Source organism: Salminus brasiliensis, chromosome 1, assembly GCF_030463535.1.
Source record: "Salminus brasiliensis chromosome 1, fSalBra1.hap2, whole genome shotgun sequence".
NCBI lineage: Eukaryota > Metazoa > Chordata > Actinopteri > Characiformes > Bryconidae > Salminus > Salminus brasiliensis.
Window position 1 is genome coordinate 70,074,068 of NC_132878.1, and position 16,659 is coordinate 70,090,726.

The 16,659-nt window shown below is 39.9% G+C and overlaps 1 protein-coding gene across 2 annotated transcripts in view; it reads right to left on the reverse strand.

Moving 5' to 3' along the window:
- ches1 (checkpoint suppressor 1) overlaps window positions 1–16,659 on the reverse strand; it is a 39,880-nt gene that overhangs the window by 9,301 nt on the left and 13,920 nt on the right. The window contains exons 1-4 of one of the 2 annotated variants that reach the window (XM_072688337.1): window positions 11,626–11,643; window positions 10,962–11,500; window positions 3,911–4,044; window positions 1,599–1,657 (exon numbers count right to left, since the gene is read on the reverse strand). In XM_072688337.1, coding sequence (XP_072544438.1) covers window positions 1,599–1,657; window positions 3,911–4,044; window positions 10,962–11,489 — 721 coding nt within the window. In that variant the 5' untranslated portion in view covers window positions 11,490–11,500; window positions 11,626–11,643. Of the gene's footprint in view, window positions 1–1,598; window positions 1,658–3,910; window positions 4,045–10,961; window positions 11,501–11,625; window positions 11,644–16,659 lie in introns of those variants that run through there. The other variant, XM_072688328.1, reaches the window with a different exon arrangement.

Genomic DNA, 16,659 nt, shown 5'->3' on the forward strand with positions numbered 1-16,659 from the left:
AACTTGAAATTTCAATTTAATCAAATTTGCCACCAGACACCAGAGACGAGAGTCAGATTAACTCATTTATTAGACCTGCCTTGTTCTCTCAGACCAATTATGTCTGAGACCCAGTTTGTCTGGTAAGTGTATGGTGTACCTTTTTCCAAATATCGACAAACACTGTGCAAGAACGACATGTAACACAACTAGCTTAATATTCTTACAACACAACAAATAGATAATTACACTAGAATTCAGATGATTTTGCACACCAAAGTGTATTGTTTTTTTAGTGTTGATACAAACAAAATGCACTGCTGCATAAGCCAATATTACCTGCTGAACTTGCTTTTGTAATTAATACTAATGATTGTAATGAATGTAGTGAACAGTTTGTTTGTTAAGTTAAATTGTTAATACTTGTAATATTGTGCTAATAAAATATGTATCAATTACATGTACATTTTAAAACAAAACAAAAAAGTAGACTGACTACATTTCGGCTAAGAAAGGTGAAAGATTAGGTAGATTTAATTTTTGGCAAAAACTACTGCTTTAAGTAGACACACCCTCTGCACTCTTACAAATCACTTTAAAGAGAAACAGACCAAGCAGTCCAGTTCAGACACTCACATAAGGCGGCTTGGTGGTCATTATTCCATTAACAAGAGCAGAATAATGAAGGAGGACGAAGGTTCAGAAGATAATGGATCTATTTGGAGTGGATCTCTGAGCTGAGACCAACTGAGCACAAAGATTGGTTTGGATGGTCATTTTAACAGCTCAGTCACTTCCAGGGATGGCGAAAGAGAGAACCTGAAAGATTAGCAAGAACTTAGAGGGAATCATAGAATGCAAAGGAGGTGTTACAGAAAAACACGGCAGTGAATTCCCAACTCCTTTTCTCAAAGCTCCATAATAAACCCTAATGAGAGACTGCAGCTCTCGCCTCATATCTCGCCTCATTTCACAATGCCTACATTTAGAGTATGTTATTAATATTTGACTGAATTGGAAATACATTATGGGCGTGGATAACTGCTCCTGTGTTTCTTCTGAAATCAATGGAATTAGTTAATTCTAGATTTTTTTTGCTGCAGTCATTTTCTTCTTATAATGATCTTGTCCTGACTTGTCATTATCATTGTCAACAGAACTTTTGACACTTTTGTCCTGATTCGTCGCTGTCCTCCACAAGCCTCTTCTCTTCTGAAAAGAATTAGTAAGAACATTGTCGTGCAGAGGATTTTACTGCTTTTAGTGTGCGAGCATCAGTAAGGTCAGGCACTGATGTTGCATGATTAGTTCCTTAGAAGCTCCATTACCCCAGAGAACACAGTTCCATTGCACCAAAGCCTAATGCTGGGGGCTTTATACCCCTCTAGCCCACACCTGACACTGGACATTGTGACCTTAAGCTCATGTGCTCACAGCTGCTGCAATACATTTCACAGGAACACCTGTGTCGGTCACCTTAAACCTAATATAATGGTTGTGTGAATACTTTTGAGAATATAGCGCACCTACATTTAGATTGTTACTATGCTTTTAAAAGGATTTATTTTGTAGCAAACAGAGAAGAGTTTTTGCATAAATAACACATGAAAGGGTTTTACCTTGCAGGACCACTCCGCCGTTCTTTCTGAATAGTGGTCGCCCTGACCATAGAGGACGACTGGAGAGAGAGATAAAGAAAAAAGAAGAATGTGGAGAGTGAGAGTGTAGTCATTCTACACTGATTTGTAATTACAGCCCTTATAACCCCAGGCGGTCTAAAATTCCTGTGATTAGCTTTTAGAGCTGTAGCCTTTGCAGTGCCCACCCCTCTGTGGGCATTTTAAGACGCCACACTGCTTTACTACATCAGCTCATTCAGTAACCTGATATTAACCTGTTAATACTTTTACTTATTACTATTATGAATTATTAGTACTATTTGGCTATTCCTTTTGAAAGGAATATTGAAACTACATGATAAATCTCATAATGACTGAATCAAAAGTATAAAATAAACAAAAACACAAAAATGTCTTAAAAATATTAAGCAGAAAAAGACGAGTGGCATCAGTTAAGAAACAAATACCACAGATTTGTTCAGTTTAAGCACTAAAAGATGCAAAAATGCTCCACATCCACCGGCTGTTGCCATGGAGTTAAGTGTTGCTAAGGTGGCATTTTTTTTTTAGCTCTAACTGTCCGTCTGTCTGTCCTGTTATGTTTTTAATCTTTTCTCCACACAAATGTTTCCTACAGCACCTGCTTGGCCCAAGTGTTGCCATGGAGGTGTTCCAGTCGCCACGGTAACAGAGAAATGGCGGGACTGCTTAGGGAAGGCAAGTGGGTGTTGTCCCCAGCACACATTCACATACACACATCAGATGTGTATGTGTGCAGTGTTTCCATGCTGCTATGCTAGTTGCAGACCCTGGAAGTTAGTTGGTGTAGTGGTGTGGCCAACAACATCACCCTTCCCATAGAAGAGCTTGATTTCCTGGCTGCATAAGCACAGCATGTAAGTGTATACTGGAGTGTGGGTAAATAAATGGTACTTAATTATGGGACACAAGCTGCTCAACTTTCTTCACAACTGTTGATTGATGGTGTCATTCCTTAAACTTTAGGATCTCCCAGGAAATGCAGTCACTGGTATAAAAACTGAAGAGAAGGGGTAAGAGAACACAAGCCTTGTGGTGCTTCACTACTCCACTAGGCTCTGGGTGTCTGATGTGTTTTCTTAGCTGAAACTGCAGCCTTCTGTTGGTAAGGAAACCTGTGATTCACCAGCAGATGGGATCTGACACTGACAGGTTGGACAGTTTGACCTGGAGGAGCTCTGGCACAAAGGTGTTAAAAACTGACCTGATGTCCACCAACAGCAATGTAATGTAAGTCCCTGGAGTGTAGAGGTGTTGTGGCATGAAGTGCAGGGACAAATTTCATCATCGTAAGACTTGTTTGCTCTATACGCAAACTGCAGGGGGTCCAGCAGAGGGTCTGTGATTGCATTCAGGTGGGCTTAGGACCTGGCGTTCATTACTACGGAGGTCAGTGCAATCGGCCTGTATTGTCACTTTAATAACTTACAGTCTTCCCTGCATTGGTGTGGATGTGGATACAGGTCTAAGCTCTGTGATATGAGTTTAAATTTAGCTGCAGAAACAGAACAGGAATAGAAAGGCAGCAGGTCTGGATATAATATCTACAGCTATAATGAAAGAATGTGCCAAAGAACTTGTTTTTACATATTTTTTTAATTGGTCACTTAGACTGTGAAAAGTTCCCACTTGTTTTAAATCAGCTGTGAAGATTATTGAACACTGGATACTACTTAAACACTGGATACCACAGAAACACTGGGTACCACAGAAACACTGGATACCACAGAAACACTGGGTACCACAGAAACACTGGATACCACAGAAACGAAAAATACCACATAAACAGAAGATACCACTCTAACACTGGATAGCACATAAATTCTGTATACCACAGAAACCCTGGATACCACAGGATACCACAGAAACACTGGATACCACAAAAACACAGGATACCATTGAAATTCTGGATACAGCAGAAGCCCAAGATATCCATGTGACACTGAATAGCACAAAATACTGGATATCACATATACACTACATACCAAAGAAACACAGGATACCACAGAAACACTGGATACCACAATAACACTGAATACCACAGATACGCAGGATACCACAGAAACAATGAATACCATACCAACACGAAATACCACAGAGACACAAGATTTTCCCTATATTATCATTGTGATATCCAACACATTGAATTTTATTCTGCATTTTATGTTAAGTTCATTGTGCACTAGTGCAACAGTTAGTAGTGTCAACACTTTATTTAGCATAGCCAAATAAATCAGAAAAAAAAACACAGGAACAAGTGTAAGTGTGTTTACCTGTGATATTGCTGTGATGAGGCAAGTGTGGGAAGCTGAGGAGAAAAAGGCTGGTATGGGGTTTTCTTCAGAGCCTGGATCAGATTGTGTCTGTATTCAGGATCTATAGACCACAGAGAACCTTTACCTATACTCTAGGAAGAGAGAAAGAGAGAAAGAGAGAGAGATTTAATCAATACTGTAAATAATCTGTGTTCTGTGTTTTTGTTACTTGTCATACGTGTTGCTCTCACCAAGACAAATTCCTTGTATGTATAACATACTTGGTGAAATAAAGAGATTGTGATTCTGATTCTGATTCAAGTAATCAAGTAATAATCAAATATCACAACACTTCTTTTGCAAGTTTAAAATTATGACAAGACATTGGGAAGCAACCAATAATTTCTCTTGTAGGCGATTCTATCAACTATTATTTGATTATTATTATTTTATTAATTAAAATGTGTTTATTGGTTTCTATCCATTTGCCACTACTATTATTCAAAGCTCCATCTAGCCCCACGTGAGCATCAGTGAGGTCAGGTACTGCTGTTGGATAATTAGTTCTGCCACTCCATTTCATCCCAAATATGTTGTATGTCAGTAAAGGGTGCACCTAAACGTAGCGTCTCTCATTCACTAATTGAAAGAAGCATTTGGATACTTTTGGACATATTGTGAACACTGTGATTGTGTTAAACTCCCAGGATTGGGATCTAGATCCTCTAAGCCTTTCTGTTCTCCCAATCATGAAAATTAAAAAGCATCAGCCAGATCCACATGGAATGCTGCTTAGCCTAGCTACCATAACATTTCACAAACATTTCCAAAGCATTTCTCAAGCCCAGACAGACAAGCAACAAAGCTGACAGGAAAATGAAAGGTACGGAAGAGGATTAGGGCGGCCTTATCTCTCCAATAACTGAACTAATATTTGCTAAGAGATCAGCACTGTCTGACGGAAGATACGTAGAGGAATCGTTTTAACTTCCTTCCTCTGCGGGCAAATACTGGGGTTTATTTTTAGATCAAAGAAGCACCTCCCCACCTAATTAAGCTGTCTACACTCCATCAGAAAGCTCCAGGAGCCCCCAGCCTACAAGAAAAAAAAAAAAAAACTCAAACGAGCCATGAAATTCAGCACCCTACTCTTTTGATCTTAGCTGTCATGTGCACAACAAAATATGGGCCATGATGGCAGATATGAAGAGGTAAGAAGAAGTGAAATAGAAAGACTGTGGGAGTTTTAATCTGACTGATGGTTATCTTTAGGACTGGCTATGATAAGGATGATAGTAATTAAAGAATTAATTATTTTATTAGAAAGACTCGCCAAGCTTTTTTTGTTGGGAATACCTCACTGAATGTGTTTGAAGGTGAGACACATCAGCTCACTGTAAATTATAGGACTTCATGATTTTTATTATTTAGCTAGTACACTTTTAAAGAGCTTGGTAAACAAGACCCTTTTTGAACCAAACCTGCGACTTACCACACTAACATGTGACATTAGTATTAGAAAATTTCCAATAATTACAAATGCCAAAATTTGATCTTTCAGGAGCACTAATGCTCATGGCCACTCAGAATCTGTAATGCTAACCAATTAGCACTAATTAGCTATAATCCCCCAGACAGGTTGGAGTAGAGCTGGGCGATTTAGATTTATTTTTTTATCACAATATTTAAAAACATTTGTTATGATATATGATATTTATCACAATATTTTGTCATGTAAACAAAATGCACAAGCAGTGTACATTTGTTAAAAACCGCTGTACAAATACTCTCCAATACTGAGTACTTGCCTGAAATATGTTATTGAATTAAATAATTCAATTCATTCTTTGTAATGAAACATGCAGATAACCAGTGTTCTTTAAGCACAATATCCACAGTACACTTATAAATGTATATTGTTTATTACGATACAATAAAATATTGTCATATTGCCCAATTTTTTTAGGTTGAAGTCGAAAAATGGACACTTTTGGAGTGACTCCACGTCACTACATGGAGGTAGTCTTAGACATGGAACAGAACAGTGTCTAAGCAGTGTCACTGCCCATCATGCACAACAAAGAGAGAGAAAAAGCTTGATTTGAGTGACATGAAAGAAGCTCTCGTATCTCGTAACATTTGCAGTATTTTTTCCATCCAAGTAATGTTTTGTTGCTGCTGCTGGTTCCCCTCATATCATATGCTATTGCAATGACTGCCTCTCACATTAGCTATGTCTGAAACTGTTCCCAGTTATATAGTATATATAGTTAAATAGTTATATAGTGCACTACTACACCATTTTGTGCAACAATGCCACAAATGTTCCCTAGTGGACATGGAATACCTATTATTCTTCGAATTGTCTGGTTTGAAGGTTCACACACAGCTTCTCTGAGAAAGACCAAGGGATGATGGTGGCGTCTTCAGAGACTGCACTGGCCTGTTACAAATGTCAACTGAAAAAGTTCTTTCCAATTTTTAGGAGTTCTCCAAATGGACTGTGTTATAGTGTTCAGATTGTTTATGTGAGGTATTCAGCTGTCGCACATCAGTGAGATTACAATCATAATAAGGTGTTAGAAATTGTTCACTATCTTGATGATTCAGTTCCCTAAAAAAGTGCTCTGTATAGTGATCTTGTTTTTTTTGCATGTATAGGATAGTATAGGATAGTAAATAGGGCACAGCTCTTGTTTTGGTAGTGGAACATTTTTAGTCCAGCTAGCTATTTAGCTTGTTGTGTTAATCATAGTTAATCTATTTCTATTACATGCCCTCATTGTAACACTTCTCTTATTCAGTCACAGGGAGTAGCTATATGTAATAAACATATATAAATGAATTATGGACATAAACTGCCAGATGACACTGACAAAGCGATCCTGATGGACAACTGTCCATAAAAGCTTTAAAAACCCCAAAACCTAAACAATAAAATAATAGTAGTGCTATAACACTGCAGCACTAAAACATGCACTTTGCTGAACTATTAACTAAAATTAGACACAAAGCATTTTTTAGTTCCAAAAAACAGCAGGTCTTCTCTGAATGCATAGATGGCCCTTATGGTTCCCCACTGAAGGACATTTTTGCTTAGAGTGTACTCAAAGCATTAGCACAAGGCTGCTTTAACAGCACCAAACCACTTTTTTTCTTACATAATTAAAAAAGTTACAGTGAAAATCAAACACTACTCTGAAATGTTCAAATTAAGTCAAGGTCTCTCCAAACTCCCAAACAGCTATGCTGTTCATCAGTACATTAATAGCCCAGCTAATCCTCCTCCACTGCTCTGAATGAAGAGTGGCTCCAGACTGCACACTTTAAGAGCTGTGAAACCACTGATTTAATTTATTTATTTATTTATTTGGGGAATATTAAAAGTGGAATATCCACATGAAGAAATTGTTAACCAATAAGAAAACAAAGTTATTGGGTTTGGTGTTTCCCGAGTCAGAATTTTTCTAGTGGTGAATAGAACCAGATGTGTCACCCTCTTAAAGCTCACTCACAGAAAGTTGTTACACCACATGGTTATAAATATGTGGGCTGGTGCCTGTGACACTGTATTTCCTTAAAATTGTGGATGGATCCATGTAGGGAGTTGTGTGGCAAAATATTATGCCACTATTTTATCATCATCAACATGTGCTCTATCTGTGTTGACAACTGGTTCCTATTAGATTTCTCTATAATCAACAAGTTCACACCAAACCCCACTCTGAATGTATTCATCTCAAACACTAAAAAAAAAAATTTACTTGAACACTTACCTCTTGATAGGGCCCTGACACTATTCGTAGTAGTTCACACATAGACAGTTATATATGCTTTCTTAATGATAAATCATATATTGGGCAGGTAACCGGCCACCTGGTGAACACCTGGAACCACATTCCATGTTGAATATATATATATATATATATATCACACACACACACACAACAACACTGCCAGATCAGTTTTGCTGTTGCTAGAGCAACTGCATACTTTTCATGTCAACTGAAGTCTGGTTGCTATGGAGATAAATACACACAGAAACTCCCAGCATTTACAGTAAGAGAGCTGATGACAGTGTGGCTTGAGAGCATGAAGATAAAGGTAATGTACACACACACACACACACACACACACAGACACAAACCTACGCCATAGACATGCCAACATATACTAGTATACAACTTTATTTTAACCTTATAACCTTATGGGTAACCTTATTTTGCCACGCCCACTTTATGAGTTTGTTGCTTCCACTTTCATGTCGATTTTCAGTCATTTCTTATGAAATGATTTGTGTTTGTATCATATTCAAAGTAAAAGGCTACTGTTGTGGACACTGCTCATAAATATAGCTATTCTAACCCAACATGCCAACAAGCTATTTGAAGCTATTTAGAGCTTAGTCTACTAGCTTTTGAACACAGCACAAAAAGGTCAGACTGTGTGTGGGGCACCATATCAAAACATAAGGTTAAAGTCATTAACTTTAAAACATCCACACATGTTTGGTTAGATGTTTTAAATTTAGCACCTTCAACCACAGATGCAGGTTATCTTTTTTGGAATTTGGGGAATGTTACATGGTGCTCCACAACACCCCAATCTTTTTGTGTTGTGTTGGTAACACTGTTGCTCACGCAAAATTCTCCTCATCTTCCAGTTATTGTGACACCTTCTAACTGAGCGTATTATACTACTCACTGCATGTTTATTATTGCTGTGGTTGATATATTAAAGATGGCCACTCTCATTTAATGGAAAATAAGGTGGCTAGTAAGAATGCTAGACAGAGAGTGCTTCATTTCTGTAATGTCTGGTCTTTGTTTCTTAAGAGATTTGTCATCAGACATCAGATAGAAACTAATACATCTGCAAAAAAGAGGAGACGATTTTCCTGTTTTCTTATTTCACTGAATGTGTTCGGGATGACTTGGATGGTAGAAGCAGAAAAACGCTCAGATGATTGCATTCATTCCTGAGAGCGAGAGCAACTGTAAGGTCACGTGCTGAGGCTGGATGATTAGTTCTGTCACTTTAACTCATCTCAAATGGTTTTGGATGGAGCGCCATCTCTCCAGAAAGAGGTCTGTCCACTGCTCCACAGGCTAGTGCTGGGGGGCTTTATACTCTCTAGCCCACACTCGACATCGGGCATGGTGACCATAGGCTAGTGTGCCCACAGTGTCCTATTAATCAATGCTTAGATATGGAAATTATACAAGCTGTGTGTAAATGCCTGTGCCACCAATGGCTGCACCTTAATATTGCAAATATTACCCATTAGAAGCACTGGATACTTAAGCACACATGTGCACTCTTGTGTTCACTCATGCACCACTTTCCTGCACACACTGTGTAGTTAATGACTCCATTTGCTCTATTTTGCAGTGATTTCAGACGAGACGTCAATGTTCTACGTCACCTCTAAACTTCTACTGAAAGCACAATTACATAACACTAATGAGGTCATTTGCATAATATTGCACACACAGAGTAAGATAAATCTATAATAAACTGCCAGGACTAACATTTCTCTGAACTCTTTAGAGGCATAAAGCATGTCACACATTCCAATCACATTAGTTCAACTAATAAAAAAAGTAAAGTAAAAGTTCAGACACTGTTTCACTCTTTGCCTGGTTTGATGTCTGTGCCAGCCCCCTGTTCCTCTTTCGACCTCTGCAGGGACATTTCCACTGCTGTAACATAATCAGCAGTATCACTGCGTCACAGCAAAGTCCACAGGCCAAGTGTTTTTAAACTGGTAGTTCGGTAATAAAATTTCATTTGCACAAAACTTTTATTCCAAATGCAGCAGATCATCCAATGCGTCAGCCTGAAGTTTTACAAAAGATCTTTGTATAGGACACGTTTTATTTATATCTAATATGTAACATTCAGTAAATAAACATTAATTGTGTATTAAAGAGGGCATATTAGACATCTGTTCCATAAATCAACACTTGAGAGAAGTTAACACAATAAAATGTGAAATACTTTGGTCAAAATATCACACTATCACACAAAATAGACACTTTTCACCTTTTTTTCTTTTTTACTTTGCCATTTCCACACAAATTCTTGTAGCCTACTTTACTTTTAAGTTTATTCTTATTTGTCACTGTTTGTAGTCGTTAGCTAATGTTTACTTCACCTTGAGTTCACAATTTCTTCCCCTTTCTCTCTTTCTGCAATCTGCTGTAACCAACTGTAACCCAACTCTAACCTTAATCCTAGGAACCTTAATCCTAGTTGTTGCTGGCTAACAACTGGGTTTACTTGTACTATGTTATACTGTGACAGAAGATACTGCACTCATGTTTGGAAAAAGTTATAAAAACTGAATGATTAGGTGTGTACAGCTAATTCAGGGAAACGTAATGTTGATTTTATTTTTTCCAATTTTGATACAGGAATAGAAATAGTGTATGAAAGGCACAGTAAGAAAATCAATGTTGTTAGAAAACGTGCTTCAGCTTTGCATTGTAACTAGGGTCTGTTTTTGTCGAAACACTTGATTTGACGTTTGACTTTGTGATATTAGTGCCTCCTGCTGGCCTGGCATGCTCGTGCAAGCGTTTTAGAGTTGTTTTTTGTTGTTGCATGGACGGAGAGCTTTTCAGAAATGATGAAGGCAGAAAAAAATAATGTCTTCAAAAGTATCCACATCCCATGTGGACGAAGCCTCTGACAGACAGAACCTTTCTACAGGAGTATAGCAATCCACATAGATTTTCAGACCCAAAAAATACTTTACCAAGACCTATTCCTTAGAGCACACACACACACACACACACACACACACAATTTTCTACACTCTAAGGTATCTCAAAGGCAGCAGACTGGTGAAATATTAATGGGACCCCTTTTAGAAGCATTACCAGATGAAAGTGCTCATTCAGCCCAAAATCTACCCTTATCTATTTAACACATAATGGTTCCGTCATGACCCACAGTTCAAAAACCACTAGCTTAGGCAATCAAAAGTGGTTCTTTCATATCATCACTCCATTTTTGTTTTGAAGTTTCACTAAAAAATATCATCCACTATAAAAAGTACACACACCTGATTGCGATCCTTATCAACCTTCCTGAAGCACTTGTTGAGCGACAGGTTGTGTCGTACAGAGTTCTTCCAGCCAGTGGGGGCACTGGCAAAGTAGGGGAAGTGATCCAGGATCCAGCCATAAATGTCTTTGACAGGAAGCCGCTTGGCCGGGGCATCCTCAATGGCCATGAAGATGAGGCAGCTGAAGGAGTAGGGCGGCTTCCGGCCAAGTCCAGGTGAAACCCCGCCGGATTTGGGCGAGTTGGAGGGAGATGGCGATGGAGATCCGCAATAGCCTTGAGCGTCCTGCAGGGGGCTCACGCTGCGCAGGCCCGGGTGCCCCAGGCTCGTCAGCAGGTCCGTGCTCTCATGGAGCCAGTTCAGGCTGGTCAGCTCTTCGTCCTCTGCATGGCTCAGAGAGGCGGACAGGGCCAGTGAAAGGTCACCTGGGGTCGGGTCTTGGTACAGCTGGTCCTGGTACAGTGGGTTGAGGCCCTGCGCCACACTGCCGCTGCTTGGACCGTCTGCTCGCTTCCCGGGCGGCATGACCACCTCTCCTGTTGGGGGAAGGACAAGAAGAGACAGAAGGAGGAATGATGCAGGCTGCAATGCATAATTGATTGTGGACACTTTTAGTAATGGACTGAGAGTTTCAGAGTAGGACCATCTCCGCACAAGATACCTTTGAGTGATGTTGTAGAATTGCCACGTTTAGATCCCTAAAGAACCATCTCAAAAAGAGATGTTCAAGAACCTTATAGGCTAAAGATGAACGCTCTATATAAATTCTTTCTCAATTGTCAGTGTTAAGGTTCTTCACCTCCACACATCTCATATATTATAGAGATTTGTATACATTGTATATAAAATAAGGCATTGGGTATGGAACCTTGACCTGAACATATCATCACAATATAATCTTGTTAAATACCCTGTGTGACTGTGTAGAGAGCCACAGAGTGTGTAGAGAGACAGAGAGAGAGAGGGAGGTAGAGTAAGAGAGAGTGTAGTCTGCAGGGTTAGACTGCCGGAGGGTTGGATTATAGTGGGGTTAGCACAGTCTATCCACAGATATCAATCTAAATAAGGCGTTATCACACAGCGCAGAGCCAGAGAGTGCAATCTCCCGCAACTCTTTACTGCAATCTGCTGTAACCCACTGTAACCCAACTCTAACCTTAATCCTATGAACACACACACACACATATATACAGCCTGCATATATATATTTACCATTTAGCATTATGATCTCTCACACATTAAGTGAACCACATTGATTATCTCAAATGTGAAGGTCTTGGAGTGTTGGATGCGGGACAAATGGGTAGCATGAAGACCTAAGCCACTTTGACCAAGGCCAGATCGTTATGGCCAGATAAGTAAGTACCTACGGGCGGTGGTCTGAGGAGCGCCAGACCCTGAACCACTGACAGGGTATCAGGTGCACAAAGCTCATCAATGTGCAACGCCAACAAAGGCTGTCCTGTCTGGGTCAAACCAACACACAAACAGGGCTACCGTGACACACAAATGCTTAATGATGATTACAAGAGGAACATGTCACAACACACAGTCCAGCACCCTCTGTTGAAAATATAGAGGTGCCAGATATCACAGTTCCAGAGGTATCTGTAAAGGAAGCGGTAACTGAACTGCTTCTTACACTTCCTCAGATGTCACTCAGCAGTGACTGACTGCCCTGTGATTAACTGACAGCTGTCAGTCATAACTGTATTACTTGAGAGACTTCACAATATTTGTATCCAAGGCAACACAAGAAGAGAATTAACTTGCCTTAGCCACATTAAGAAGGAAGCTTAGACACAGGTCTCTTTATGGCACAAACATGCAGCTGGAAAAAGAACAAATAAACACAGACAACGTCTCAGACAGTTATATATAGTACTATTTCAACAACAAAAAAAGGAGGGAAAAGAAATGTATAATGTATACATTTTAATTCCCCATTCTCATATCTACAGAATTAGCTACACACTAATTATATGACAGTTACTGACTAATCCATAGTAGTTACTTAATAATTCATAGTAGATACTGAATAATTAATAGTGAAAAACTGAACATTTCACAGTAGACACTGAATAGATTGTATTACAGTAAGTATTAAAAACTCTAGACACTAAATAATGTTTCTTTCTAAACTTTGAAAAGCTTTTTAAATGACTTTTCAAATGAGATTAGATCTTCTTTAATGTCTGTCTGTCTGTTACATGTGCTTATAGACAAATTAAGTATATGCTGTGTTGCCATGGTGACCATAATGTGAATGGTCAGATTACAATTCATGTGTATGTTTCATTATTATTACTTAACTGAGCATGCTCATATCACTGTGGTCAGCATCTAGATTGGGCAATGGTCAGCAGCAGTTTTAAGCTGCTGATAAAAAAGGTTTCACAATGCAGACACGTTTACACTTCTGACTGATAGGTTTGCTTAGACAAACATAAACTGGCTAAAAGAGCATTAAGCATTCAGCAATTTGGTTTATAATGTGAACTGGAGACATTACTGAGAGTAGTCCAACAAAGAGCTTCAGTCTGCCTTGCCACCTCCTCGGACACATGTGTGGCCAGCCAACACCTCTTTTCCTGGACTGCTGCTGATGCAACATCACCGGGCAACCAACATGCTCAGAGGAAAGCACCGTGTACCTGGCTCTGATGTGTTGGCCAGTAGATGCTAGTGCCGACCAGCACTGCACTGGAGTGATGTGGGGAGAAAGTCATCTCTACACACCCTGGAGAGAGCAAGGCAAACTGTGCTCTTTCGAGGCCTCTGCTAAAATAACATCAAAATTGTGGTCAATTCAGCCTCTACAGCACCCCCTTAAGTTTAACTCTGACATGACTGCAGTACGAAGCCACGTCACAATTTGCAAAACAGTAAACCAAAACTTGACGATAATGCCTACCTTGTGCTGTGCAAAAGCAATGAGTTTGAAATGTGAGAGCCAGACTGTGAGAACACAGCTGATCTGTTGTCACCCTCTCTCCTACCAGATGTGAGGAAAGCTAAAACAGTCATAAATAATCACTTTAATGCATTTGTCCAAGGAAGCACAACCGGTGAACCAGCAACAGGGTACCCAGGGCTAATTTGTGTGATGCCCACCTTTTACCTGAGGAGATAAAGTTCTTGATGTCAAATACCATACAACACCTTCAGAGGTCTTGTGGAGTCCTTGCCTCAACGTGTCAGAGCTGTTTTGCGACATGAGGGGGACCTGCAGTCTAACAGGCAGGTGGGTTTCATTTTATGGCTGATAGATGTATGTCTTGACTATATTCAGGGTCAGGGGATAGGTAAATTTCATTTTTGGCTTAACTATTGCTTTGAAATTTCCTAAAACCTCTTTAGAAAAATGATTCATTGCCTTCTTGCCTTTGCTCATGGGCCACTCTGACACGGTTTGCTGCACGGAAGGGTCGCACTCTTTGATGCCGAGATGCAGCGCCTGATTGGTCATCCGCATGCGTGTGCCCTAGCGTGCCCTAACACTGTTGTCATGGGAACACAGGAAATGGAAACTAAACAAGGCTGTATTTCAGGGTCTGCGATGGGGAGGGGGGCTTCCATAACACTGCTGACATTCAGAATGTGCTATTTCTGTTCTCTTCATTAGTTTTAAAACTATAAAAGAGTCACTTTATAGGTTCTCGGTTCTACGGCCATGAACTTCAGTGAAGTCTCAAAATGTTATTAGCCAGTAAGCTAAGCCTGCTCTAATATTTACCCAGGATGCAGGCTGCATGCTGAAACAGACCAGACAAGAGAATAGAGGAACATACTTCTAGCTCTGTTCCTCTGTTCTCCTACATGTTAACGTTCACTTCTGTATATTAAGTAAATCTCAGGCATTAAATCATCTCATATTTGCTCCAAACTACAGTGTTAACCAACATTTCTGGGTGTGTTTTAAAGCAGTGGTCCCCAAAACAAGTGGAGCAGAATTAATATTGATTGGAATGCTTCACAAAATCTTTACCAGTATTTAAATAAACTTCACGCTGCTAAGTGAGGGAGTCTCCTTCCATGTGCTCAACTGAATTCATCTGTAAACTAATATTCACATTTGTGAGCCACAAATATGTATCTAAGCCCCTCCCCACAAGCCACATGGATGCCTATTTGAGCTGAAATTGCATCACACTCTACACTGACAGAGAGCTAAGCTAGTTTAATAACAGTTAATATTCTACAGGTTTTATGCCTACTGTAATTTTATGTATTTTACATACAGAGCATAGTAAACGAGGATGCTGGAGAAAGCAGCTCAAGCTCGAGCAGGCTAGAGGACGAAGGGAAACTTGGAGCAATGTACTGAGAGTCAATGAGGCTTGAATCTGATTGGAAGAACTTGGATTTTATGTGGCTTTTTCCATTCCAACTGTCCAGCTTGAATCAGATATGCCGAAAAATCAAATTTGAGCTGCCTAAGGGCCCTGTTTCTCTGCAACTCATCCACTTGGAGTCCAGTTTGAGGGTTGACCTCTGATTCATGCGCCGTGGGCAACAACACACACACACACACACACACACATCCAGATCTGTCCAGCACTGTCAGGAGAAGTCCATATTTTGTCATTATTTTCAGTACAACTTCATTAAAAATAGATAATCATTAATAATTAAAACTAGGTGGGAAATCTGCCAATCTCTCAACCCAGCGTACAGCTGTGCAATTATACAGCTCAATGCAAACACTGGCTCAAACTGTGCAGCACAGCTTGGTGCTGAACACCTGAGACTGTGACTGCAGGTACAGTGTGTGTGTGTGTGTGTGCGTGTGTGTGTGTGTGTGTGTGTGTGCGATGACAGACGGAGCACTGAGGATTTTTATTTCAGAGCCTTCGGGGAAGTTCGCTGCCAACTTGGACGGGATCCTGCTAGAGTAGTGTGTTGTCATAGCAACAGTAAAATTAGACGGCCCTTTTCTGTCAGATGTAATGTTTAGTGGCAGCGGCGCCATGGAAACACAGTAAAGCTCAGCACAGTGTGTGTGTGTGTGTCCAAATGTATGTGGACACCTGAGCGTTTCTTCTGAAATCAAGGGTATTAGCCAGGAGTCTGTCCACCTTTGCTGCAATAATAATCTCTACTCTTCTGTTCTATTGTTCGAACATTGCTGAAAGATTTGATTGCATTCATCCCTTTGCACTGCAAGCACATAGTCTGTTCTATAAGCCCATGTTTGTGGTATTATTATTGAAAATGGAAACATTTAGGAACCGCAGCATCTCATCCATGACGTGGCAGACCGTGTAAAGTTACAGAGGAGGGTTGCCAAATGCTGTGGAGCATAGTGCATTAAAGTCACCAATACTCTGCTGCCTCAATAACTGCAGAGTTCCAAACCTGTCAAAAAGTCAAAAGTTTAAATACACTAGGATTACTATGCCTTTAAACAATTTGGGACAGCCCATATGGTGATATCATGTCTTTGGAAGCTTCTGATTTATTGGCAACATCTGAGTTAATTAGAGACACACCAGTTGATGTATTTTAAGGCACACCTAAAGCAAATGCACACAGGGACAAAGACCTTAATTTTTGGAGACACGTGCTGTGGGCTGATGAAACTAAAATTGAGCTGTTTGGCCATAATGACCATCGTTACTTTTGGAGGAAAAATAGGGAAGCTTGCAAGCCTGAGAACACCATCCCAACTGTGAACATGGGGGTGGCAGCATTA